Source organism: Monodon monoceros, unplaced genomic scaffold, assembly GCF_005190385.1.
Source record: "Monodon monoceros isolate NGI ecotype Baffin Bay Population unplaced genomic scaffold, NGI_Narwhal_1 Super_Scaffold_9, whole genome shotgun sequence".
Lineage (NCBI taxonomy): Eukaryota > Metazoa > Chordata > Mammalia > Artiodactyla > Monodontidae > Monodon > Monodon monoceros.
In genome coordinates, this window is record NW_021703786.1 from 54073837 (window position 1) to 54099446 (window position 25610).

Consider the following 25610-nt stretch of genomic DNA (forward strand, 5'->3'; position numbering starts at 1 on the left):
TCTAGCTAGAGCAGCTGACAGATGAGTTAACAGGCTCAGAGAGGTAAGGGACTTATCCAAGGTCACACCACTGGCAAGTGGCAGAGTTAAGCTTATGTCCGCCTCCCAACAGCAGGGTCTGGGCTGTCTAATTCCAGAGGTCACGCTCTTAAGCGATCTTTCTTTCTAATCTTGCTGCCTGCCCAAAGACATATAGCTGGAAGCAAGGACCACTGAAATTTATATGCTGATTTTTTTTAAAAAAAAAGAATAATGAGAGAAGAGACTTTTTGCTTTAAGGTAATTAAAACAGTGTGGTGTTGACACAAGAATTTCCCAATACCTAGCTGGGCAGATCTGTTCTAGAGCAATTTTGCCTTTGAGGCAGTCCCTGGAGAAGGTGGACAGCTGACAGCCCAGGAGCTAGTGGCCCCAGAGGAGGCTACAGGCACACAGTCTTGCTCAAGTCCAACCCGTTGCCAGCGGAAACCAGAGGCAGCTCAGGAACCCTAGGCCACAGCAGGCCATCGGCAGCCCCTAAAGTCCTCCCCAGAGACCCTTGCAATTCAACCTTCACTAGCTCAGATGAGAGAGTTCCTGAGACCTAAGAGACCAAAACTCTTTGGATAATCTTATTTAGATTCAACAAGAACACCTATTACACGCCAGGCACTGGCGATAGAGCAGTGAACAAGACAGCCAGGTCCCTGCCCACATGGGACTTTCGGTCTCGTCAGTTTTCGCTGGGCTTGGCAGCGCAGAAATCTAAAGGACTGAGGAGATGGGCTCATCATTCAAAAATGCCAACCAGTACGGGCTAAGCAGAGCAGTCATCTCATGATTTTTCAGATTTCTAGGAATCAGCCGCACCTCCTCACTCAGAGCTTAAAAGAGGGCACTTTGGTTCATGATCAGAAAAATAAATCACTTCATCAACGGGAAAGTGTGACGTCTGCAAGTCCCGTAAGGACAGGAACTCACAGGCAATGCCTAGAGCAGCACCTGGCACACAACAGGAGGTAAGTGCACGTTCACTGGGCGAACGCATGATTGGACAAATAGGAGAAAACGTGAGCACGCCCTCAGCTCTGTGTCACCCCCATGTTTCATACTGTCTTCCCTGGGGACCCGTCAGTCTGCTTTGCCCCGTGGTTACTTGGAGACGTGTACATCCCACCACCCTGTAAGCCCTCCAGGGCAGACTGCACTCGGCTCATCAATGAATCCCCTGTGGTAATTAATCTGGATACCTGGCACAAGGTAAGTGATCATTGGATGTAGAATAAATGGATGGAAAGGAAAGAAAGAAGGAGGGGATTGAGGAAAGGAGGAAGGATAGAGGGAGGGGGGAAGAGAAAGGAAAAATGGGGGAGGGGAGAAAGGCAGGAGAAAAGAAAAGAAAGAAAGAGATTGAGAGGGAGGGGGAGGGAAGAGGGAGGAAGATTGAAAGAAATAAAGCTCAATTCAATTACACAGCTACATACAATAGCCCCAGGCTGAGCTATTCTGGGTAAGACGTCAGAAGACAAAATCTGTCAGGGGAAGGAAGCCTGGATCTGGAGTCACAAGAACGTGAGTTTGAATCCTGACCTGCCTGTTGGCTCGCTGTGTGACGCTAACATGTCGCTCAACATCTCTGAGCCTTGGTTTGCTCAGCTATAAAGTGGGGATCATAGTGTTTCTCCCGCGGCCCCCACCCCCCACCCAAGGTATCAGGATTAAAGAGGATGGTATCTATAAAATGCTGCCTTGTAGTTTGCCCTCTTCCTCCCATATCCCAACTTTAGGTCTTCCTCCGACTGGCTGGGTGATGCCCACATGCCAGTCCACCACGCAGGCCTCCACCTCCCAGCCGCTCTGGGCTGGTACTGAGGTCAGCGCCCAAGATCTCAATTCCTCAGCATGGCGGCTGTCCCAGGCGGTGGGGCTGATTGTTGGCCTGGATCCCTGCACGTGGCTGGGTGAGGGTGTGTGCTGCATTCCGAGGAGGCTCCCAGATGCCAAAGAGCAAGGCTGTTAGGATGGCGGGGCCTCTGGCTCCCAAAGGGAGAGGGTGGGGATGGGAAGAGGGATGTGAGGAGATGCGAGGAGCGAGGGTGGCAGGATTCACGTCTATTAAAGCTGAACCCGGGAGCCAAATACCTGTTCACTCTTCTGGTCTAATCTTACACAGTCTCCCGCTACATCCCGGGGCCCACAGAGCTAGAGCCACTCCCAGCTAATGGGAAACCAAGATGGTGGCAGAGGTCAGGCAGCTTTCTTGCCCATCCCCAGGAGAAGGCCTGACTTTACACATGGGAATGCACGGACAGAGGAAAGGGGAAAGAGAAACCTGCCTAGTCGGGGCCACCACAAAAACCCCTTACCGGACCCGCCTGCATCTTCAGTTCAAAACATGCCACCAGGGCTTCCCTGGAGGTGCAGTGGTGGAGAGTCCGCCTGCCGATGCGGGGGACACGGGTTCATGCCCCGGTCTGGGAAGATCCCACATGCCGCGGAGCGGCTGGGCCCGTGAGCCATGGCCGCTGAGCCTGCGTGTCCGGAGCCTGTGCTCCGTAGCGGGAGGGGCCACAGCAGTGAGAGGCCCACGTTCCGCAAAAAAAAAAAAAAACCACGCCACCAGCGAGACCTTATTCGGGGAGCCTGTGGCCCATGGAATCCAGCCTCCACATCACCCACGCTCCCGGCTAGCACTGATCCCAGCCAACGCTTGCCACTTCCTTTAACAACTACCGACAGGGAAATTGCTGAAGAAACAAAAATGGCTCCAAGCCAGCAGGCTCTGAAATCATTTCCCCAGCTGCAGCCAGAACATGAAGCTGTGACTTTTCGTTTTTAACCTATAGATGGGGAAGGGGGCGGAAACAGTCACAGCGTGTGACTCTAGATGCCCGGGGAAGGCGCCCTGCCTCTAAACTCAGTCTCCTGCTCACTCCCTCGTCCCGAAGGCCCCCCAACCCTCCAAACCTGCTTCCCACTCCTCACCAGCCAGGGGCACTGGCTCACCTTCCACCCCTGCCCCCCCACCCCGCCAGCCCTGATGAACCCAGCCTTCTCACTAGGAGGAGTTCTACTTTCCTTCAAACAATCCTAATGTTTTCTGTCTTCCTCTCTCATGCACACACTCTTCCATGATCTCCCACATAAAACCCCAACCCCTACGCTCCACTCATGGAGAGATCCACGAACCAACCCTGTTTCCTCACCGATCTCCTCCCGGACCAGCCCTTTGCAAGCACTTCCTGTGAGGACGGCACGAGCTTTCTGAGACCCAGACCCCGGGGTCTTTGCAGTTACTGTTCCCTCCCTCCGTCTAGTGTGTCCTTCCCCTTCCCGCCAGGCTAGCCCCCGGCCAGCACCCACGGTGAGTGTGCCCGCTTGCTTCCACAGACCCCAGGCTGGCTTCCGTCCTGGCACTCGGTGCCAGCTGTTGATCGTGCATCTCCCCCAAGCCTGAGAGCTCCTGGCACCGGGGAGAGCGTGTTTAGCATCCCGGCTCTCAGCACACGGCCCCACCGGCACGGGCTCCAGACCTGTGCTGCCCCATCACAGCAGCCGCCAAGTGGCTATTTAAATTAAAATTCAGTATGATAGAAACAAACGTTAATTTCACTTTCTCCGTCGCACTACACATATTTCAAGTGTCCCCCGCCGGGCCACGTGTGGCTGGTGGCTACCACCCTGCAAAGGGCAGAAGAGAATGTTTCTAGCATCACAGAAAGTTCTGTTGCACAGTGTCACTCTGGACAAAGGACTGATGGGTGGGTGAATACAGAAAGGCATCTCCAGAGCTGCCCGTCTCCAGCATCCACAGAGGAGGGAGAAGAGGAGTCAGTGGGTACACAGGTCAGAGTGCCTGCAGCAGGCTCTGGAGCCGCAGAGGGCTGAGATGTGTCCCCGGTGGCAAAAGGAGGAAGAGTGCAGAGTCCCTTCGTCCACACCAGAAACCCAGAAGTGCCACACCGCCCTGAGGCCACTTCCACGTCCGTCCCCTCTCTTCATCCAGCAGGAGGGCATTCTTTCCAGGAGACTGTATGGCCACAAACTGGTGACCACAGTCTAAGGACAAAGCTGAAATACTATTTAGATAACCCTAGAGGCCCAGATCCTGGGAAGGTGCTTTTGAAAAGGAAGGAGGAGGTTATACGTGGATACATGGCTACACACACGTATGATGCAGGTATTTTCCTGCGGGAAGAATTAGAGCCCCAGTCACGAAGCCATGAGGCCTCAAGATCAGCAGAGAACTCGAAGAGGCTGAAGAGACAAGTCCCATCACACAAAGACCATCCCCAGAGGCCTCGGGGAGCAGCCCTGGGGCAAATCATCTTGGGGGTATTGACTGCACCAATGCACCCCCATAGCTCAGCACAAGGAAATTACCAGACCTCATGGATTTGGATCCCTTCCCCAAAAAGCCAGACAGAAAAAGGACAGGTAGAGACCCCGTTTTCAAGTCTGGCACCCCCAGCCTCCATCCCACTGTGACCTTCGCTCATTCCTCTGTCACTTTTCACCAGCAAGTATATGCCAGGTGCCATGCTGCTGGGCACCTGGCTTCTTCTGGGCATGAACTGATGCCTTCTGTGTGGGCCTCTACGTGCACACGTGGACACCCCTCCAACACAGCGATTCCTAAGATATCACAGAGAAATCCAACCTCTTCCTACTCTATTGCTAAAGAAGAATGAGGTGGGTTTGCATGGACTAACACAGAGATGAGATTCAGACTAAAAACCCACAGGATGGTATATATTCTACGATCCCATTTTAGCGTCTAAAAAAAAAAAGAAAAGGAAATTTGGATGTGAATAAAAACAATGTGGTACCCTGGATTGGAACCTAGAACAGGAAGAGGACAGTAAGGGAAAAACTGGTGAAATCCAAATAGAGTCTGGAGTTTAATTAGTAGTCATGTACCAATGCCATGTTCTGAGTTTCCACGAATGTACCCTGGTAACGTATGATGGGGGAAGCTGGGAACGGGAACTCTGCATTCTCTCTGCACCTTTTCTGTAAATCTAAAACTATTCCAAAATAAAACATTTATTTAAGAAAATAAACAATGATTTCAATGATATTCAGAAGTCAAAGGATCCTGTCTGTGAGGTCAACTTTGGAAAGGCATGGCGCTTTTATGCTGTTTGGAACTTTGGTTTGTGAAATTTGCACCTATTCTAGAACCAATTCTGGCTGAAAGCACACAGGATGCATCAAGGCCTAGCAGGGTGGGGTGGGTGCCGGTCAGAGTCCACACAGCTCGGCTTCCCTGGTGGCGCAGTGGTTGAGAGTCCGCCTGCCGATGCAGGGGACACGGGTTCGTGCCCCGGTCCGGGAAGATCCCACGTGCCGCGGAGCGGCTGGGCCTGTGAGCCATGGCCGCTGAGCCTGCGCGTCCGGAGCCTGTGCTCCGCAACCGGAGAAGCCACAACAGTGAGAGGCCCGCGTACCGCAAAAACACAAAAACAAAAACAGAGTCCACACAACTGCCGGGGTTAAGAAACAGAACAAGACAGGCCAACGCCCCAGGGCTGGCCTTGAAGCCAGGTGCGGAGCTACTCTAACTCTGCCCCCGCCCCCCCATGGCAAGGAGAATCTCTAAGGAACACAGCGAGTGAAGGCAGCTCCTCCCCGGTCAGAAGGGGCTGGGATTTCTAAAGGAAACAGCCTTCTTTCCAACATTCAGGACACTCTGGCCCGAACTGACATGAGATCTGGGGGGGAAGAAAAAGACTAATCTTGAGAAGAAGGGTCTGGGGAGTCTGGGGGAAGATGGAGTGACACCCGGCCAGTGTTTCCTTGTGGTTCTTAAAACCCAGGCAGCCTAGCCTGCCCTCCTCCTGTTCCCCAGCCACTCTGGCCTCATTTCCTCCAGCCCACCGGTGAGGGTGACGATGGCGGTGAGGATGCCAATGCTGGTAAGGATGACCATGTGTGGCCCTTGGGACCAGCAGCAGGTGGGAGGCGGACACTGGGCCTGCCTCCAGTTGGTCCCATGTGCTGCCTTCTGTCTTAAGCCCTCGGCCAACTCCCACTGCCTCTTGATTCAGAGAAGCGCCCCCCAGCCAGCCCCTGTTTCCATCCACTCCCCTGATGGCTACTTACAGCTGCCTGGTGTGCAAGCCTCCAACAGCCTCTGTCGGGTCTGACTCTCACTCAGGGATAATGGCAGCTGAGGGTGAGGTGAGGAAACCGCCTTGATTTTCCCTCTTCCACCCCAGCCAACGCCACAGTGCCTCGAAGTGCTCGACCCTCACAACTGCCTCAGCGAACACATGGCACATGGGTTACTCCCCCATTTTACAGAGAAGGAGACTGAGGCTTAGGGAGGTTGAGGGTTTGGCCAGGTTCCCAGAGCCAGGCCAAGAACCCAGGCATTTCTAAGAGGCAGGAGAGAGACGTGGCAGAGAGCGAGGACCCAGTGCACACACAGCACTTGGACTACACGCCAGGTGTGCTCTCTATATGTCAGCTTTGAGGCAAAATGAGACCCTCAGGGGTCCCAGGAGCCCCTTAGTCATGGTGCAGACTCATAATCAGACACAGAGGCCTCCCAGCAAGAGACTGGTCAGGCATTTGGAAGCACAACCCCTTAATAAATGGAAGGTGGTCCGTTATGTCAGAAGGGCTCCATGGGGCTCCGGCCTTCCTGGAGAAGGCCCCTCCCCTGGGAGCACCAACTCTCCCGGGGTCTTTCCAGAGGCTGACTCATGGGCAGCCGGGCATGACTGGGAGGATGGATCTTTGGGGCTATAGTCCCAACGGTGGCCTATCTTACAGGCTTGGAAAGCCAGACCCTGGAATAACCTGTGTCACCACCCACTCAGGACCAAACCCTTGACTCAGGGGACATCCGCCATGTCATGATGAGATCCACCCTTCCTCCCTCTTCTCAAACAGTCATCACATCAGGCCCAATACTCAAAGGGGATTCTGTGACCAACAACCAGAGCAGGCAGGTCCCTGTCTCCCGGAGCTTGTACTCCAGCGGGAGAGAGGAGACAGACCACGAGCAACAAATAAGCTACGTAAACTCCAGAAAGTGACTGGTGCCCTTGAGAAAATCAGCCAAGGTGCATTGGTAGAAAATGAAAGATAGGAGTGACCTTTAGGTCACATCATCAGGGAAGACTGCCTGGAGGAAGTGACAATAGACCTGACACTAGAATGATGCCCACGGGATCAGCCTAGGAAAGAGCACTCCAGAGAGCGTTAGAGTGGGTGCAAAGGTCAAACCGGGGGGAGCGAAGGGGACAGTGAGCGAGATGAGGCCAGAGAGAGGCGGGCAGAGGTCAAAGTGTGTGAGGCATCTGGTGTTTATTCGCAAAGAAGTGGGAAGCAATGGAAAGTGATGTGATCCAATTTACGTTTCTTCGCGGGCACTCTGGCTGCTGTGTGGAAAATGCAATGAAGCAGGTGAATGATAAAGCAGGGAGACAGTTCCAGAGCTGCTGCAGGAGTTTGGGCGAGAGAGGATGGGGGCCTGGACCATGGTGGCGGGGGAAGGGAGACATGGAGGGAGGTGGGCGGGTCTGCAGTACGTCTTGGGGCAATAGTCACTGAGCAACTGGAGACTCTCGTGCCGTCTCACCCTGAGCCCGCCGTCCCCACACAGCTCTCTGCTCAGACTCTGCCCCACTGCTCCACGCCAGGTAGCATCCTGGCTCCCAAATACACCTGGCTCTTGGGCTCTCCTGCCTGTCTGACCACTGAGCACAAAGGAGCTCGCCCCTCATTTACCACCCAGCTCTGACTATCACGCGTGACTTTGTGATTCAAACATCACCTGACTCGGGATCTGCTTCACCTCTGGGCCCGGCTGGGAGACCCCTGTACCGGCTGCCACCAGAGTGCTCCCCAGAGGCCAAAAAAGCCTCTGTAGCCAGCCTTCGTGGTACTGGCTTCTGCCCTGGGCACAGCTGGCTCCTGTCTCAAAGACTGACATGGGTGGGGCTGGGTCTCCTGCACTTCGCATCTCTGGAGATCTGAGGGAAACCCCTTGAGGAGCAAAGCCATCTGCCAGCGATGTCTCAGGCCCGAGACAGGAAGTTAGAAGGCACAGTTTGGAGTCCAGCAGGCCCAGGTCTGAACCTCAAGTCTGTCCCTGTTACTAGCTCTGGGACCCTCAAAGAGCCCCTCGGCCACTCTGAACTCTCACGGCCAAGTAGGGATAACATTGATGAGATGCTGGGCAAGTCACTGCCCTCGTGGGGCTCCAGTATCTCCAACTTAAGCTACAGACATGAGTGTGAGGGGAAACGGCTTCATCCTGAGATTTTAAGGAGGGGTGGGGAGCCCCTAGAGAAATTTTAGGGGTTGGCTTGGGGAGCTGGAGGGACCATTCAGTTCTTCCTAGTCTCCAAGCCCATGATTTTAAATCTGTCACCATGGATTAACCATTATATGTTTGGATCTCCTTCCTGTATGGCAGAAAACTGTTAGGCAGGTGGGGATGGGTGGGTGGGGAGACAGAAGGAGAGATGTAGAGAGGTGAAGTTCATTATACGTATTATGTGTTATTATACGTATACATTATACATATTATGTGTTACACGTACGCGGAACTGTTAATAACGCCCAAGATACCTCCAGCTCACAAAACAGTTTCCCTCAACCTTCACATGGACCAACTCTTTTCTGCCAGTTTCTTTCTTTTTTTTTTTTAAATTAATTAATTAATTTATTTTTGGCTGCGTTGGTCTTCGTTGCCACGAGTGGGCTTTCTCTAGTTGCGGCGAGCAGGGGCTACCCTTCCTTGCAGTGCGTGGGCTCCTCACTGCAGTGGCTTCTCTTGTTGCGGAGCACAGGCTCCAGGTGCACAGGCTTCAGCAGTTGTGGCACGCGGGCTCAGTAGTTGTGGCTCGCGGGCTCTAGAGCACAGGCTCAGTAGTTGCGGCTCGCGGGCTCTAGAGCACAGGCTCAGTAGTTGTGGCACACGGGCTTAGTTGCTCCATGGCATGTGGGATCTTCCCAGACCAGGGCTTGAACCCGTGTCTCCTGCATTGGCAGGCGGATTCTTAACCACTGCACCAGCAGGGAAGTCCCTCTGCCAGTTTCTTAAAAGCTGGCATACGCCACAAATATGAGGGCCACTGGGGCCGGGGCCAGGGCCGGGAGCATGTAAGGTGCTGAGAGCGCCGCTGTGGGTCCCCCCCATTCATTCCCATCTTCTTCTACCCCCTTCCCCAAACCTTTTATGCTCACGTCACCTCCTGTGCTAGAATCTCTCCTAGGGAAAATTCTTAAATACACAAATAGCTTCCTGAATAATATTAACCACCATGTTATATATAACAGTCAACAACTGGAATCAACCTCTGCCTAGTAAACCACAGCACATACACTTCAACATCATGCATCCACTTAAAAAAAGGCTGGGGGTTACCAAGTGTGAAGATACGGGGACAACAGGCTGCTTAGCAGGTCAAATGATAAGCGCAAAATATAAAATTGCTTATTCACGACGGTTTAAACCAGTGTTGCCCTAGAGAAATATGATGCAAGCCACACACTTAAATTTTAATTTTTGAGCAGCCACATTTTAAAAAGTAAAATATCTATGAAGTTAATTTGAATCACATTTTATTTAGCTTAATATATCCAAAAGTGTCATCTCACCAGATTAAAATTTTAAAGTTGTTAATATTTCTTTTCCTTTTTTCTGTATCAAGTCTTGATTCAGCACATCTTTGAATTTATATCTTTGAAATCATAACACATCTCAGTGTGGACTTGCCACATTCCAAGTCACAATATTAGCTACCTTACTAGACAGCACAGGTCTAACCCACTAGAGATTTTTTTAAAGACTTAACTATTAGGGCAAAAAAAAAAAAAAGACTAGAAGGAAAAATCAGAATCTTAATGACCACAGATTTTTCTCTGAGTAGTGGGAATATGTATGTGATTTTTCCCCTCCCTTTTCTGTTTTCCAAAGTGTAAATGAATAAAGTATAAAATGAACTCATATTACTTTTAAAACAATAGCAAGAGTCCATCTTTTTGATTTTAGAAGAGAAATAAAGGATTTAAAAGACCTGGCTGGGTGAATCACACCTGCCAAGCATTGATTTATTGATGCCCCGTGAGAGCTGTCCTGGACCCCTGACCCTCTCCATGCAAACTGGTTGATTACTTAGTGGGTAGGTGGGTGGGTAGGTTGGATGGATGGCAAGAGAGAACAAAGGAAAGAAAATAATATATTACTGCAGTTACAGGAGAAAACTAAACTCAGACCCTTGCTTCCAAATTCCAAAGCTATCATTTACTAGCTGTATGCTTTTAAACAAGTTATTTGACCCTTCTGTGCTTTAATTTTCTCAAGTATAAAATGGCAATAATGACAGTAACTCCTTCACAGGGTTTTGTGAGAATGAAGTGAGATTCTCTGCACAGTGTTTAACACAGTGTCTGTTGCACAGCCGACGTTTCCAGAAATGTCGGCTGCTGTCCTCACGGCGAACCTATGAGTGGTGTGGTCAGGCTGTCTGGCTCATAAAGCGATGGCACCCAGGACACATACTAGAGCCACATGTACCCTGAGTCCCTCCTGTTGCTGCCATCCCCCCACATTCCTTTCCTGAGTATAAAGCACTAGCCACAGCGGAGCTGGTCCTCGGGTTTGTGCGTGGTCCCTTTGCTTGACTACCCCCCTCATGCCCCACCCCCAGACCCCAATCCCCACAGCCCAGCCCACGTACCTGTACCACCTCCGGCCTCACGTTAAAGGTGTACAGCCAGTCGCTGAAGCGAGGGTAGCTGTTGAGCTCCGGGGTCCTCTCGCTGGGAGCCACGCTCAGCTTGCACTGCCGCTGCTTGCAGATGTACCGGACCAGCTTTGCCTGTGGGAAGTCCAGGAAAGAAAAGTGGGTTCATTCCGGGCACGTGTACATGGCAGCCCCGAGCATGATATGCGGAGCTCTGGCAAACACGGGCCGTGTGATAAGGACAGGGGCCTGCCAGGTGCCCCCTCTGCTGCCATTCAAACGGGATGAAGCAGGAAATCCTAGAGAACCACCCATCACCCGTTACCCCACTCAAGGCTGGCTGGCACGGCCTCCCCCTCGGGACCACGCTCTTCGGAGAGTAACTGTCAAGACTGGGCAGAAGACAGAAACAGGTTAAATGGAAGAAGGGCTTCCTGCTTGGGGGAAGGGGAGGAGGGGCGCATCAGTGATTGACGATGCGGAAGACAGGGGGGTTTGGGGAAGATGGGTAGCCTTCCACTTAGGCTGCTTCCAGCCTAGAATCAGACTGAGCTAGCATCCGAAGGCTCAGACACACCCTAGCCCTGTGACCTTGGACAAGCTACTTAACACCCCGCCCCCAGGAAAGTCTCAGTTTCCTTCTCCAGAAAATGGGGGTAATAATAGAACCTCCCTCTCTGGGGGGCAGAGAAGAAATGAAGCACTCAGTGTGTGCCTGGCACATAGCACACACACCGTGAGTGCTGGCCAGGCCTGTGGGCTGTGGCGTGGCTGGCAAAGGTCCCTGACTTGGGTCCACCAAGACCCATCCCTGACATGTATGCAAATTTCAGACAAGTGAATCTGTGCATTTTCCAGGGAAGCGTGTCCACAGCTTTCAAAAGACTCTCAAAAGGCTAAAACTTCAAAAAACTAAGGGTAAATTAAAGTCAGACTAGTATTCTCTTTGACAAACGCTGGGCCCCGACCAACCGGGTTCTGACGGATGCAGAGGGGCGAGACCTGCAGCGCGGGCGCAGCGGGGGCTGATTGAGAAGGTGGAGTGGACTTGAACACATGGAAATGAGCGCACAACACAAAGAGGACCAGGCTCGGCTGACACCCAGCGACCCAGGCACCCGTTGAGAGCTTCCCCCAAAGGCAGGCACCACCTTCAAAGTCTTGGACAAAGGAACCCTGCCATTGGAGCCACTTCCCAAGACCTGCTGCCCCCTTCAGGGTTTTTGCCCTTGTTAATTCATTCCTTTTTCTTTCATCTGTAAATATCTCGGTATATTTTCTCTAAAGAGTAAGGATTCTTTTTGTTAGCACAGTTGCAATGCTAAAAAATAATTACTGACATTTAATAATTTAAAATTTCAAATACTTAGAAAGCCTCCCAATTTCCAAACAGGAGCTCTCGACCATTTTTGGACCATGGACCCCTTTGGCAGTCTGGGGAGGTCCCTGATCCCTTTCTAAGAATAATGCTTTTAAATCCATAAAACAGAACATTAGGTTTACAAATGAAATCAATTATATTTAAATATACTTATCAACGTATTACTTAAAATTGTTATAGAGTACTATAAGCTTCTTTATTAAAGCATCAAACAATATCTAGCAACGGGTCTCATACCTTTGAAGTTGTGACAAGTACAAACTGCTTTTTCAGATAGCCCCACAACTGTCATGTGATATGAAAGCAGCTGTGATTTCTACTGGTGACCGAGCCACACATATTTGCTAAGATGGCTGTGCCTTGTTGCCTCCATCCAAATTGAACAACATACTAAATTTCAGATGAGGTTAATGAAAAAAAAAGAAGGTACAATTCTTTTCCCCTCCAAATTCATGGACCCCCTGAATTCTATCCACAGACCCCAGTTAAAGAACCCTTATGGCTAGAGGGATATGAGGTGTGAAATGAGACCCATAATGACAACAAAACCATTGTTTCTACATCAGTCTTTCTGAAGTTGCCCCCAGAAATGTATCTGGTCCCAGGTTCACAATCTGCTAGACTCAGGGGCACGGGCCCTCTCCTGCAGCCCTGAGCTCTGCTAAGTCCTGCTATCTAGAGAGCTCAGTGGCAAGTGAGGACAATTGCTAGAGAGGAAACACTGAGTCAGAACAAAAATAATTCCACTCATTGTACAGTTTTGATGTTTAGTGAAACCTAGACAAAGGCAAACCCAACGGCATTCCTGCAGCACATGCCCTTCAGGTACCCAGAGCAGACATTGCTGATGGAACGCTCTCTGCTGAGGCAGGCAACTCCGGGTTGCCACACAAGAAGTGTACTATGTGCTGTCCTATTATGGAACCTAGGCCCCTGGGAGCATCTTTAGAGCATAAAGCTAACGACTGTGAGGACACAAGTGCTGCTTTCATTCTACGGGGCTAAGTAGAGGCACTCGTGTCCCACTCTGACCCATCTCTCCCAATTGTGACCAGAGGCCAATTCCAAGTTCAGGGCTTCAACTTTCTTTTCCAGGCTCATCTCCTCTCCACCTAACCTGGGTGCTACAGGGATTCCACAAATACCTTCTGTACTTCCCTACTCCCAGGCCTCTGCTCAAACTGTTTTGGCAGGAAATCCTTCCCTCCTCCAGCCACAATGTCCTTGGCCTGGGCAAGACCTCCCGGGCTAATCAGAATCCCTCATCTCCCCTTCCGGGTGCACTGTCTACACCTCTCTGGTAGCGCCTATCACAGAGGGGTTCATGTTCGAGCTTCTGACTGGGTCTCCCCCAATAGATGTGAGCTCCCAGGGCAGTGGACACAGCACAGGCTTCAGAGTTGAACAGAATCTGGGTTCAAATCTAGCTTCTGCCATTTAACAGCTGTGTGACCTCGGGGAAGTGCATTAACATCTCTGAGTCTTGGTTCTGTCATCTGTACAACAGCAAGGATGATACCAGCTTGCAGTTGGTTGGGAGGATTGAATTATAGTATGGAAACCACCCCCAAAGACTAGGTTAGTCCCCCATTATTTTACATCAGGGCAGGGACCGTGCCCACCTCATTTGACTGTCCCCACACGCCTATTACTGCATCTGGCACGTAACATGTGCTCAAAGATGCCCGAGGAAGGAAGGAGGGAAGAAAACACAGGGGCCTTATCCCCACATTGAAAGGTTTCTCACAGCCAGGGCTTCCTTCCACTCCAAACTGCTCTCAAACCACAGTGCCAGATTGCTGACCAAAGACAAGGCAATAAATAAGTCAATTAACTGTGCAAAGTCAAAACCATTCTTTTCTGCGTGAACCAAAGAGCTCAGGCTGCTGGCGCTAATAGCAGCAGCAAAGAGGGCGGACCGTCACCAGCCCGAGTGTTTCAAGGGCTGCACCCCTAGGAGCCAATTAATAACCCATCCATTCTGCTAAGACTTTGGCCATCACAGGTCAACATCGAGATCAGCCAACCTTGACAACGAGCCAGTATCTGGGGGCTTTATCGCATTCAGCCCCGCCAACGTGTCCCGCCCTTTTCAGCCTCAAGGCCCGCAGCCCTTGGCACTCTACCAGGAAGGCTCATCCCAATGACCTCTCAGCCTCCACAACTCAGCTTAGATATCCATTCCTCCAGGAAGACTTCACCAAGCCCTTCAGCCCTGTTCCTCACAGCCCCAGCCCTTCTCCTCCATCAGATCACTCAGCACGGTTCTAATATCTTACTTGTTTGCTTCCTTCTTTAGACAGGAAACTCCCTGAAGCCAGGGGCCTGGTCTGTGTTCTTGATCACCTGATCACCACTAGATCCCCAGGGGCCAGCACAGCACCTGGCGTGTGGTCTGCTACTGTAAAACCTTAGCTGAATGAATGGGCAAATGAACACACAATACATTCTGGAGCCCCGACAGGCACACATGTTTATTAAAATGCCAGTGGAAAACAAATGCCAATCAGGCAAGTGATGGCTCAGGAGCTCGAGAGTCTCAAAATCCAGGGGGAGTTCCCTCAAAGCGGAGCGAGCGGTTTCTTTTTTTAAAGGCTGTTAGGGATCCCCACTAGGCAGCCCAGAGGGGGCCCATAGGTAGGACCATGCAGAATTTAAAGGGATTCCTCACTGCACGCAGTTGACAACCCATAAGCCTGGCCACCTGTGCGGGGACCAGGAAAGGGGATGAGTTGGGGTGCACTGCGACCCCGAAACGGGACCGGTGTACTAGAGATCGTAAAGAAGAAACGACACCTGCAGATTTGGGTTCTGCTTAAGGAGGTGCCCGGCATGCAGCAGCTCCCACCTGAGCAAAAATAAAGCTGCTCTCACTTTTTAGAAAGTTGGTTGCAGTCGCAGAAACACCCAGGGGCTACTTTCCCAGACAAGCCGTAGCAGGGCCTGCCGGCCCAGCACCAGGGGCCTCCGTGAGGGCTTTTCATGGGTAGCGTCATTTTCTCTTAACCACAAAACCGCAAGATATAAATTCTTCAGAAAGAAGAGCACCTGGGGGTTTCAGCGACGGGACCAGCAGCAAGTGGGAAAGAGTCATCAGCACCCTGGCCCCAGGCGAGGATCTGGGGTAGAATAAAAGTCTTCCTCCACCCCTGATACCCTTTTGCTTCATGGCTGTGCATCCCGTCCCCGCCCTGACACTCAGCCTGATTTAAAGAAGGAGCAGAAGAGCATCATGTCAGCCTGCAAATAGTTGGTGGGTGTCACCGAGACACGGTACACAGCAGGCGCTCACTAAGTATCCAAGGCTGAAAGATCTAGGCTCTGGTCCCAGCTCTGACACTTATGGTCAAGGTTCTTGGGGAAATCCCCCCTTAGCTCAGCTTCAATCTCACTATAAAAAGGGTAACATTTTATGGAAGTTGGGGTCCAAATATATATGAAAGTGCTTGGAACAACACTGACAAAAATACAGGCCCAGAACATTACCCTTGGTTACACCAAGCACATCCAAGACTCAGTGTAGCTCTGAGGAAAAACTCCAGCTCTCGGGACAGAGGGACCTGGCCTCAAAGCCCCCCACCACCACCCTCCCTCAGCAGGTGAACATAGAGTTAACCTGTCAGCCTCAGTTTCCCCGCCTCTAAAATGGGGATGATCCCCTACCAAGGGCTATTGTGAAGACTTACATGAGAAAACATGGATGTAAAATGTTCAGAAAATGCCCAGCACAAGGAAACACGTGCTCAGTGGAAGCCTGGGTGGGTGGTGTCCTCATGCAGCTAAGTCTTCAGGTTCTCTTACAACCTCCTTGGGTGACAGGGAAAACGCAGGTGAGGTCATGCCCATTTCAGAGATGGGGCTAAAGAAGACCCAGATGCTGGCGATGGCCTTCAGGACAATGCTGGTGATATTCACAGAGCCGGGATGTTTATTTTCAGGTCTAAGGGCCAAGACCCCGCTCCCAGGTTGACTCCAAGAAACCTGAGCACCCCTTCTCCTTGGAGCGCTCACACCTCCACCATTAGCACCAGATGACGTGGCCAGAGTGGAGCTGCGTCGACTCTGGGGATGCTGCCTGCCCAGACAAGCACCTGCACCCCAGCCTGGCACCCTGATCAACTTCAAATATCCTTTGTCAGCCCTGGCTGCGCTGGCGTGACTCCCAAACAGGCCTCCCAAACGGAGGCTGCCCTGAGCATCCCTTCCATGGAGATGAGGCCAGTCAGACACCCCTGAAGAGCAGACACCAGTCAGATCTCCCGAAGTACATGCCACTGAAAGAGAAAAACTTCCCCGGGAAAAGGAAGCAGCTCCCAGAGCTGTAAGGGCGTAGGAACAGGAGAGGCCTTAGGCGACGGCTGTGTGCATGGATGATTTCTCACCCAGGGTTTTGCACCTTTGCAGAAAACACGTCTTTCTAGACAACTGGTTTTGCAAACAAAGTCAGCTGTACCCTAAAACACAGGGCCTGGGAGGGGGAGGTCTCTTCTATGGGTGATCTGTGATCCAGGCTATAGAAGTGACCAGATGCCAAGTGACCAGATGTCACCAGATGCCATCTGCCAAGTGACCAGATGTCACCCTAACCCTGCTGGCTGCTGCAGGACCCTGAGCAGATCACTGCCTTCTCAGGGTTCCAGGACTTCCCATCTCAAGCAGGGCAGGCAGGTCAGAGGTGACAGATGGTGAAATATAAATGGGCAATGAATCCCAGGCACCGGTGGAGATGGACACCAGACTCCCAGGTACAGCAGTGGGCTCTCTCAATTATGGAAACCACATCAACACTTCATTATCAACCCTGGTAGTGATGATAATCTCTTCTATTTATGTAATACCTTATCCCCTTCTCTCCCTGGATTCTCAATGAAAATTCCAGGAGGTAAGCACTGCAGTACAAGAGTGGTGTCCCAACCTTCACACAACCCCAAAGCTCCTAAGCATATCATTCTTCCCACAAAATAGTTCTGTATAACAAAAAAAGTCACAGATCTTTCCAGACTCTTGATGGGAGAAAAGAACTATGTCGAGATGTGGGTGCTGGGCAACCTGCCTGGCTCACTCACTGGCTGAGGGACACCCGCCCACCCAGCCTACAAAAAGCGGCAGGCAATTCTGAGTCCAGCCTCAGCACGATAACAAGTGCAGCTTGTCACTCAGGGTCACTCACCAATAGTCAAACCACACGTGCTAATGAACCCATGAGACTTAAAGGTGTATTTTATTATTCTCATCTTACAGGTGAGGAAACCGAGACTCTGAGACCTCTGTAACTGTTCTGAATCATGAAGGGACTCAGACCTCAACCCAATGCCCTGTTTCTATATTCCACACCATCTCCCCAAATAACGACTCCCTGGCCCCGCTGCTCATCTAAACTGTCCTGACCGGCACGAGCAGGATGGCAGTGGGCAGGGTCTGCCTCTCCTGTGGCCCCAAGCCCCAGATCCAGCCACGTCCCGACTGTTCCAGGCAATGAGTCCTCTGAATAAAAGTCACAGACTGCCCTACACTCTCCAAAGGTATTCAGCCATCATGGGCCACCACCTCTGGTCCTGTTGTGCAAGTATCCACCCTTTGGGCTACACCCAATCCCTGGCTCCAAACCAGCTCTGAATTCATTAAAACTAGCCACCACCCTGACTGCTATCAGGGGCTGCCCCTTTCGAGGAGACCCCGGCATGCTTTGCAGAATGAGGAGATGCACCTGGATGGGCCTCCACACGTCCACCCTCTTCCCCTCGGCTCACTCAGCCCTCCAGGCAGCAGGCACAGTTTCTGGACCAGCTTCCAACTCACCTACACCTATGGGACCCTGATCCCTTTTCCAGGTGGGCCACACAATATATTCTTTTTTTTTGCGGTACGTGGGCCTCTCACTGTTGTGGCCTCTCCCGCCGTGGAGCACAGGCTCCGGACGCGCAGGCTCAGCGGCCATGGCTCACGGGTCCAGCCGCTCCGCGGCATGTGGGATCTTCCCGGACCGGGGCATGAACCCGCGTCCCCTGCATCGGCAGGCGGACTCTCAAACACTGCACCACCAGGGAAGCCCCAAACTATATATTCTTAAGAGGACGTCCACAGCAGTCCTTGCTAGGGCCAGGTCCCTGTCTAACCCATCCCAAACTTCAGGAAGTCGCCAAAGCTCTTGGGACTTACTCCAGCCTTCCCTGTATGGTCCCTGAAGCCGCTGCTCCTTCCCTGGCACCGGCCAGCTCTGCCCAGGCCTCGGGCTCTTCCCCTTACTTCTCTTACCTCCTCCTCAAAGCTGCAGTGAGCTTCTGGGGACCTCCTGCCAACCCAGCCAGCTAAGCAGTCTGGTCTGGCTGCCACGGCCAACGTGTTGCAAAATGATTTGTGAGGTTGTAAGGAGGCCTCTGGAGGTCATGACGCAGCTCATGGCTCCCCACACAGGCCAGGCCAGGCACTCAGCTCCAAGAGTGTCAGCGGCAGCCCTTGGTCCTGGCACCGCCGAGCCTCGCAGAGGTCTCGAGGGTACCCAGTGGGGCTGCCATTAGTGGGCAAGGGGCAGAGCGAGAGAGCATGCCAGGGGAAGTGGGGCGAGCAGAGGAGAAAGTGACCTCAATTCCTAAGCCAGGTATTTCGCAACCAGCCATCCTTCATGCCCTCTGTCCCGCACCCATGCCCTCCCAGGGAAGCCGCCAGGGAAGCCGCCATACGCGTGCATCTGTGCAGAGACAACCTCCCAGCCCAGCAACCCTGCCCTGACGTTAAACTCAGAGTCGGGGAACTTCAAACACAAACAAACAAGTCCGCCCCAGACCACAAGTGGAGCCATTCCCACGGAGGCCGGGGGTGAGACGGCCACAGCTGGGAACTCAGGGCCTCCCGCCCCCTTCGTCGGCTCCACTGGGGCTGCAGACTCTGGAGCCTGACAACCAGCTGCAGATGCGAGCTTCAAACCCAGGCTGAGACAAAACAGGATCAGACTTTGGCCTCACTGGTGGGTGTCAGTACCAGGGGCCAGCACAGCAGTGGGTGCCGGAGACCCTGCCCAGAGGCACTGACGAGTTTGTTAATTTCCTCTGTGCAGTTAGCATCCCTATTAGATAGCATCCCCCATTCTAATTGCTCTGGGGCTAACTATGGGTAGGCAGGAAAGGAAGGACTGACGTGGCCCTGAAGCACTCAACAGGCTTCTGGGGAAAGATGGAGCTTGAGCCCAGCCAGGGCGGACAGCCAAGGACCCGAGTTTCCTTGGCAACACCTGCCATCCCGTCTCATGCTCCACTGAGGTCTTGAGACTCAGCGGGAAAGGTTTTCAAGAGGAAGGCATTCCCCTGACCTAAATATCCTAAGACAGCTCCCACCTGAGAAGCCAAGGGTGGGCCAAATGAATGTGCTCTTCAGAAAGCAACTTTGACTTTCAAAAGTCAGTAAAGGAACCGTCTCAGGGCTGCCTTTGCAGGTTTGCTTCCTGCCTCAGTTCAACCCTATGAGCCCCCAGTACCCACATGGGTTTTTTAGAACTAGCGGTCCTTAGGGGCTGTGGGGACAAACTGGACTAAATCACTAGAAAGCCAGACACCCGCTTTAAACCCTTAACTGCCCTGGGCCTGAAGCAATGGCACGAGGGAAGGAAGGAGAGCCTCAGTGCGTCATCCACTCATTCAACAAGTCCTTGGGAAAGCTGTTCCCGTCGCCTGGCAACGAGAGGCGCTGTGACGTGGCCATAAGCAACCTAATGCATAAGCTTGAGGAACTCACACGAGTGGGGGTGATAGATGTGTCCACAGAGAGATCTGACCGGACCGAGGGAGATAACAAAGGGGAGCAAGTATGCCCACCCTCTGAGCATCCCTGATGGTCCCAACGCTCGGTGTGTCTGCTGGGAAACCGGGGGGAGAGCAGGTGTCAGGAGCCACAGGGGTGGTGTCCCCCACAAACTAGACCCTTAATCGACACAGCCTTTGTCCCAGTTCAAACACTCCACGTGCCTGTCTGAAGTTGAGCAGCCCACAGAGCATGGCTTCTCTCTCAACTCCTCAATTATAAGACGTAATCCTGGAGAATTCCTGACACCGCACACCGTAGGGGGCCTGGGTGTGAATTATCAAGCAGAGGCCTGGAAAAAAGGCAGAGGCTGCACCTAACGACAAAGGTAGGTTTCTGCCCATGGGCCTACTCCCTTACCTACCCTGAAGACCTGGCGCCTGGAAGCGACTAGAAGGGAGGGATGGGGGAAGGTGAGACACTTCAAACTCTGATCTGAAAGCACCTGCTATGAGTAGGAGGTCGTGCCATATACTGGGGAGATAGGTCTTCTTTTCCAGGAACATGACTGTTTGCCTAGCAACTGAGACCATCACGAAAAAGGATAGAGGACTACGCAGGGGGTAAGGGGCAAGGACAGGTGAGCTCCTCGAATACCAGGGGTGGGCTAATGTGATGGCGAACTCCCCTGGCATGATGGGTGCTGCGTTAGGTGTTGCTCATTACCTATCTGATATCCATGCCCACTCTGTTTGGGGCAGCACTGTGCCCGGTGATGAACTGGTCTGAGTCAGCGGTTCTCAACCCTCACTTTACGTCCATGTAATCGACCTAGGATGGGGTCCCAGCACGGCTCTTGTGATGATCTGGGCCCCACTTCCAGCTTCCTTTGAAATTAGCTATGTATGACAGTTCTGGTCAATGAGACACGAGGGCGTGTCTGCTGGAAATGCTGGGGAGGTGTTTGCTTTCCTCACAAGTGGGACGGTCTCCGGGGCTTCCCATAGCCCCCTTTCCTGCTTTGAAGATTAGAATAGCCAAGAGTTATCCAGAGAACCACACAGACACCACTGTTCAGCTGATAAACACATGAGCCACCTTACTCCAAACTTCTCATAGTAGGAGAGACATAAGGGCCTGTTTGTGGAAGTCACATCTTCTGTTACTTGCCACCGAAAGCAGTCCTTCCTGCTAACGTTTATTAAGGCTGCACTGTCTCAAACCTCCTTCTAACCCTTCTAAGGCTTCCTGTCTGCTTCCAGAAAATCTACAAAAAGAAAAAGAAAGTATCTCGCCATTCTTCTTGGGACCATGTGCCATGCAAAAGCATTCCTCCTAAAGTCTTTCCAGGGCTTCCCTGGTGGTGCAGTGGTTAAGAATCCGCTTGCCAATTCAGGGGACACAGGTTCGAGCCCTGCTCCGGGAAGATCCCACATGCCATGGAGCAACTAAGCCCGTGCGCCACAACTACTGAGCCTGCGCTCTACAGCCCGCAAGCCACAACTACTGAAGCCCGCGTGCCACAACTACTGAAGCCCGCGCTCTGCAACAAGAGAAGCCACCCAGTGAGAAGCCCACACAGCGCAAAGAAAAGCAGCCCCCACTCGCCGCAACTAGAGAAAAGCCCGCACGCAGCAACAAAGACCTAACACAGCCAAAAATAAAAATAAATTAATAAAATTACAAAAAAAAAGTCTTTCCAAATTTTAAAGAGCAGCTACATTTTTATGAAGTCCAATTTATCAATTTTTTTCTTTTTTGGTTTGTACTTTTTACTTCCTAGCTAAAAAATCCTTGCCAAGCCCACTTTCAAAAAGATGTTCTTCTATGTTCTAGAAGTTTTATCCCTTTTGTTTTGTTTTGTTTTGTTTTGTTTAGGCCTATGAACGACTTTGAGGTAATTTTTGTAGTCCAGGACCATATTCACCACAACTGTTTACCGGTGTTTTTAATTGGATATTCCTATGTGCAAGGCACTGTGCCATGCACCTCATGGGTCCTGTCTCATCTAATAGCCACTTTAATCCTCTGTTACTATTAACCTCATTTTACAAATGAGAAAACTGAGGCTTAGACAGTTACATACACTTGAAAAAGGAACCTAGTGTACTATACCCCCAGAAGTGATACCTTATAGTACCTTCACATCCATTACACAGGACCCGAAGTAACGATGGACAGTTAACCTGACGGGAGAGGCAGAGAGATGAGGAATCCTTGTTCTAGTCACCTGCCTGATGTAGTGGATGCTGAGTGCCTGGGAATACATCCCCCAGCTGCACCCCCCGCCCCTAGAAGATACAAGACGATCCAGATTCCAGGGGTGCACACAGTGGGGGTGGGGTGAAGCAGGATGTGCAGCGTCTTGCATTTGTAGAGAAAAAGAATGGCTGGAGGAGCCCTTTCTCTGGGGCCTTAATCGTGGGTAAGGCCGTGGCTTTGACGGCTGACAGGGAGCCCGGGACAGGGGGTTGGGGGAGACCTCAAAAAGCGAGTGTCCAAAGGCAGGGGTCGATTACTGATCTGCTGACGTGTCTGCAGGCTTCCCACGGAACAGGGCTAAGAACCGACTGTAGAAACCAACAGCTCTGAACAAGAGGGCGGTTCAGCACTACCCTCGTTTTTACAATCCATTCTGTACTATCAAGGCCTGAGCAACACCTCTGACACTGAATTACCAAGCTGAGTTTCAGGTGAGACCAGGATGCCCCACCAGTGGCATGACTGCCCGTTCTAGCTTGAAGGGCACCAGTGAGATGACCTGGTAGCTTATGGGTACTTGTGCGGACGCCTCACACCTGGTCACGGCACGTCACAGTTTACAGACATCATCCCATCCGACCCTCCCCACAGACCCATGAGGACCATCCTCATCTCCATTTACAGAGATGAGAAAGCAAGGCTCAGAGGTGAAGTGGCATGCCTCAGGCCACAGGATACTTACTGTGTTTAGGCACCAGCCTCACACCCAGGCTTTTCACGTCCAATTGTCAGTGCTCTCACCCCTCCCCCAACCCCCCAGAGGGGACAAAATTGTTTTAAGTTAATAGATTAAAACCTAGCACTCCTGAAACACTGAGTCCCACTGGGGCCACTCCTAGCTGGGACCCCTCAGATGCCTCTCAGGAAAGGAAGGCTGGGAGGCGCTTGGCAAGGGCATTCACGCCTCTTTTCACCAGGGATCTGCCAAGGCCATTCTACTACCCACAGCCTTCTCTGTTATAAAATCTTCCCAGCACTCTTCTTAAGAGACCATTTTATCTGGGCAGAGGAAGATAAGGAAATGTGGGGTTTAGATGACATAAGAAAGAAATCAGACCTGGAACCCGGGAATGGAATTGCAGTGGGGTTGAGGTGACGGCAGCTCTGGGACTACCCTCTCCAGCGCACAAAGGCTCAAAGATACAGGATCTCTGCCCCTAAGCCCAGTGCAGTCCTCTCAGCTGTAACTGGGCTGACATCACCCACACTATCATTGGTGGAGAGTGAGAAAGGGCTCAGAGAGCAGAACGTCACTGTTGAGCTATCCCAGGAATGCCGGCCAGAGGCGGTAGGGAGAGGGATGGTCAGACCTGGGTTCAAATCCCAGGCCTATTGCTGTCCAGTTGCCTTAAGTTACTCAGCCATTCTACGCTTTAGTTTCCTTATCTGTAAAATGGGGGGATAACAGTACTACCTTCATGGGTGGGAGATGCAAAGTGCTTAGCACGAGGCCTGGTGGATTGTTAATACTCAGGGTCAGCCATTTTTATCACAAAATGTATCCTGTTATCTTTGAAAGTAGTTAAATTCTGACTTGTTGATTCCTTAAGATTCTTGCTCCTGTTTCCGAGTGAGTCCATTTACATGGCAAATCCCAAGCTACACTCATGTGTTCCCCAAAAAGGGACAAATGCAGACAAGGTCAGGTGAGGCTGGAACACGCTCACCCCAGAGGCTGAGCAGGTAACACACAAGCAGGCCCGTGTGACAGGAACCCCAGTGAGGAGACTAAGCAAACCAGAACAACTATTAAGATGCAACCTGCGGAAGCAAGCCCAGGAGGACCTGGAAGGGGCAGGCATGGCAGCCACCAGGCTTGGCACATGGGCTGTCACGGGAGCTGTCCTCCAGGCCAGGGGCAGGGGTGACACAGATCAAAGACACACACACATGCATACCTGCCACCCTGGACAAGCTATGGCTGAACAAAGAGGGGCCCCGTTTCAAAATGAACAGAGCAGGTGGGCTGCCAACCGCCCAAGAAATCAACTGACCACAACTTATTGAAGAAATCAGATAATAATAGCTAACACTGACAAGGTGTTTATCATGTGCCAGGGATTGCTTTAAGTGCTTTACACATACGTTAAGCCACTTAATCCTCATAAAAAAATTGGTGAGATATAGGATGGATGAACAACAAGGTCCTACTGTAGAGCACAGGGAACTATATTCAATATCCTGTGATAAACCAGAACGGAAAAGAATATGAAAAAGGGTATACATACGTAGGTAACTGAATCAGTTTGCTGTACGGCAGACGTTAACACAACACTGTAAATCAACTATACTTCAATACATTAACAACAACAAATAACTGATGAGAGAGGCCCTAACACTGTCCCCATCTTACAGGCAGGTAAACTGAGGACAAGGAGAAGTCCCAGATCGCACAGTTAGCAAGTGGCAGAGCGAGGATTTGAACCCAGGTACTTCAACTGCTGAGTCCGCACTCTGCCCCCTGGCTACGTTACCTCCACGAGTGACCGAGGTGTTTGGGGCACCTACTGTGAGCCAGGCCAATGCTGGCCATCCTGGTGGGAGGATTCTCATTTACACAAGCACCCAGATGCTCAGGGAGCCAACCCAAAGTCACCGAGCTGGTCATGCCAGAGCCAACTTAAACCCGGGAGGGGGGCCCGATGCCCCACGCTGGGCTTGACTTTACAGTAGAACACCCCAGCCCAAACCCACAGTTCAGACAAGGACCCTTCCCACTGTGCAGAGAGACACATCACTGACACGGCGCACACAAACCCAGGCGAGGCTCTGCCACCTGGCCAGCGGGCCTGGGGAACCAGAAGAACCCAGGAGAGAATCCAACAGCCTCAACCCCCTTCCTCAGCACACAGTTCCCTCCTCAGGGGCCCGGCCCACCACATCCTATTCCTTCCTACCTGTCCACAGAAAGAACCAGAGCAAGAGACTACTGCTGGGCCCCTGATCGCAGGAGCTCTGCGCATCTGGCCTTCTGATGTAACCACTCAAGGCAGAGACATACACACAGACTTGCATAAGGCTCGATTTTGTTCACACACAGAGCTGGGGGGCAAGGGGTGAGCCCTGAGGGCCAGGGTGTGCTGGAGCCCGACAGAGCAGAGGCAGCGGCAGCCACAACGCCAGGTAGGACAGCACACGGCTCACGTTCCCGAGGAGGCTGGTTCTCCCATGGCCCGTTTCCAGGTGACCCAGATATTCTCATTCCCCGTCCAGATGGAGCAGAGCTCACCTGCACAGAGAAAAATCTGGGAAAATCCTAAAGGGCTCTGGGTCTTCTGCCCACCAGTCTTTGCGGCAGTCCCGGCTGAGAAGCAAGCAGGAGGGGCTACTGGCAGGACCGGACCCTTCTTGAGATACTGCAAATCCTTTTAAACCACAAAATCCAAGAATGTTCCACGATGAGGAGGGCCCTTCAAGATCATCTCACACACACAGATGGATACCTGACCAAAAAAATGAGGTCTAGGTAGGGGCAGTGACTTGGTGAAAGTCACATAGAAAGTTAGAAGGCAGCGCCAGGACAGAACCCAGGCCCCCGGGCTCCCGTC

At 51.9% G+C, this 25610-nt stretch overlaps 1 protein-coding gene across 6 annotated transcripts in view; it reads right to left on the reverse strand.

Annotated features, from left to right (window-relative positions):
* Positions 1 to 25610, reverse strand: part of KSR1 (kinase suppressor of ras 1) — a 148818-nt gene that overhangs the window by 55418 nt on the left and 67790 nt on the right. For 4 of the 6 annotated variants that reach the window (XM_029211440.1, XM_029211438.1, XM_029211443.1 and 1 more), the window contains exon 2: positions 10680 to 10820. In XM_029211440.1, the coding sequence (XP_029067273.1) occupies positions 10680 to 10820 (141 nt within the window). Of the gene's footprint in view, positions 1 to 2345; positions 2944 to 10679; positions 10821 to 25610 lie in introns of those variants that run through there. The other 2 variants (XM_029211441.1, XM_029211442.1) reach the window with 2 other exon arrangements.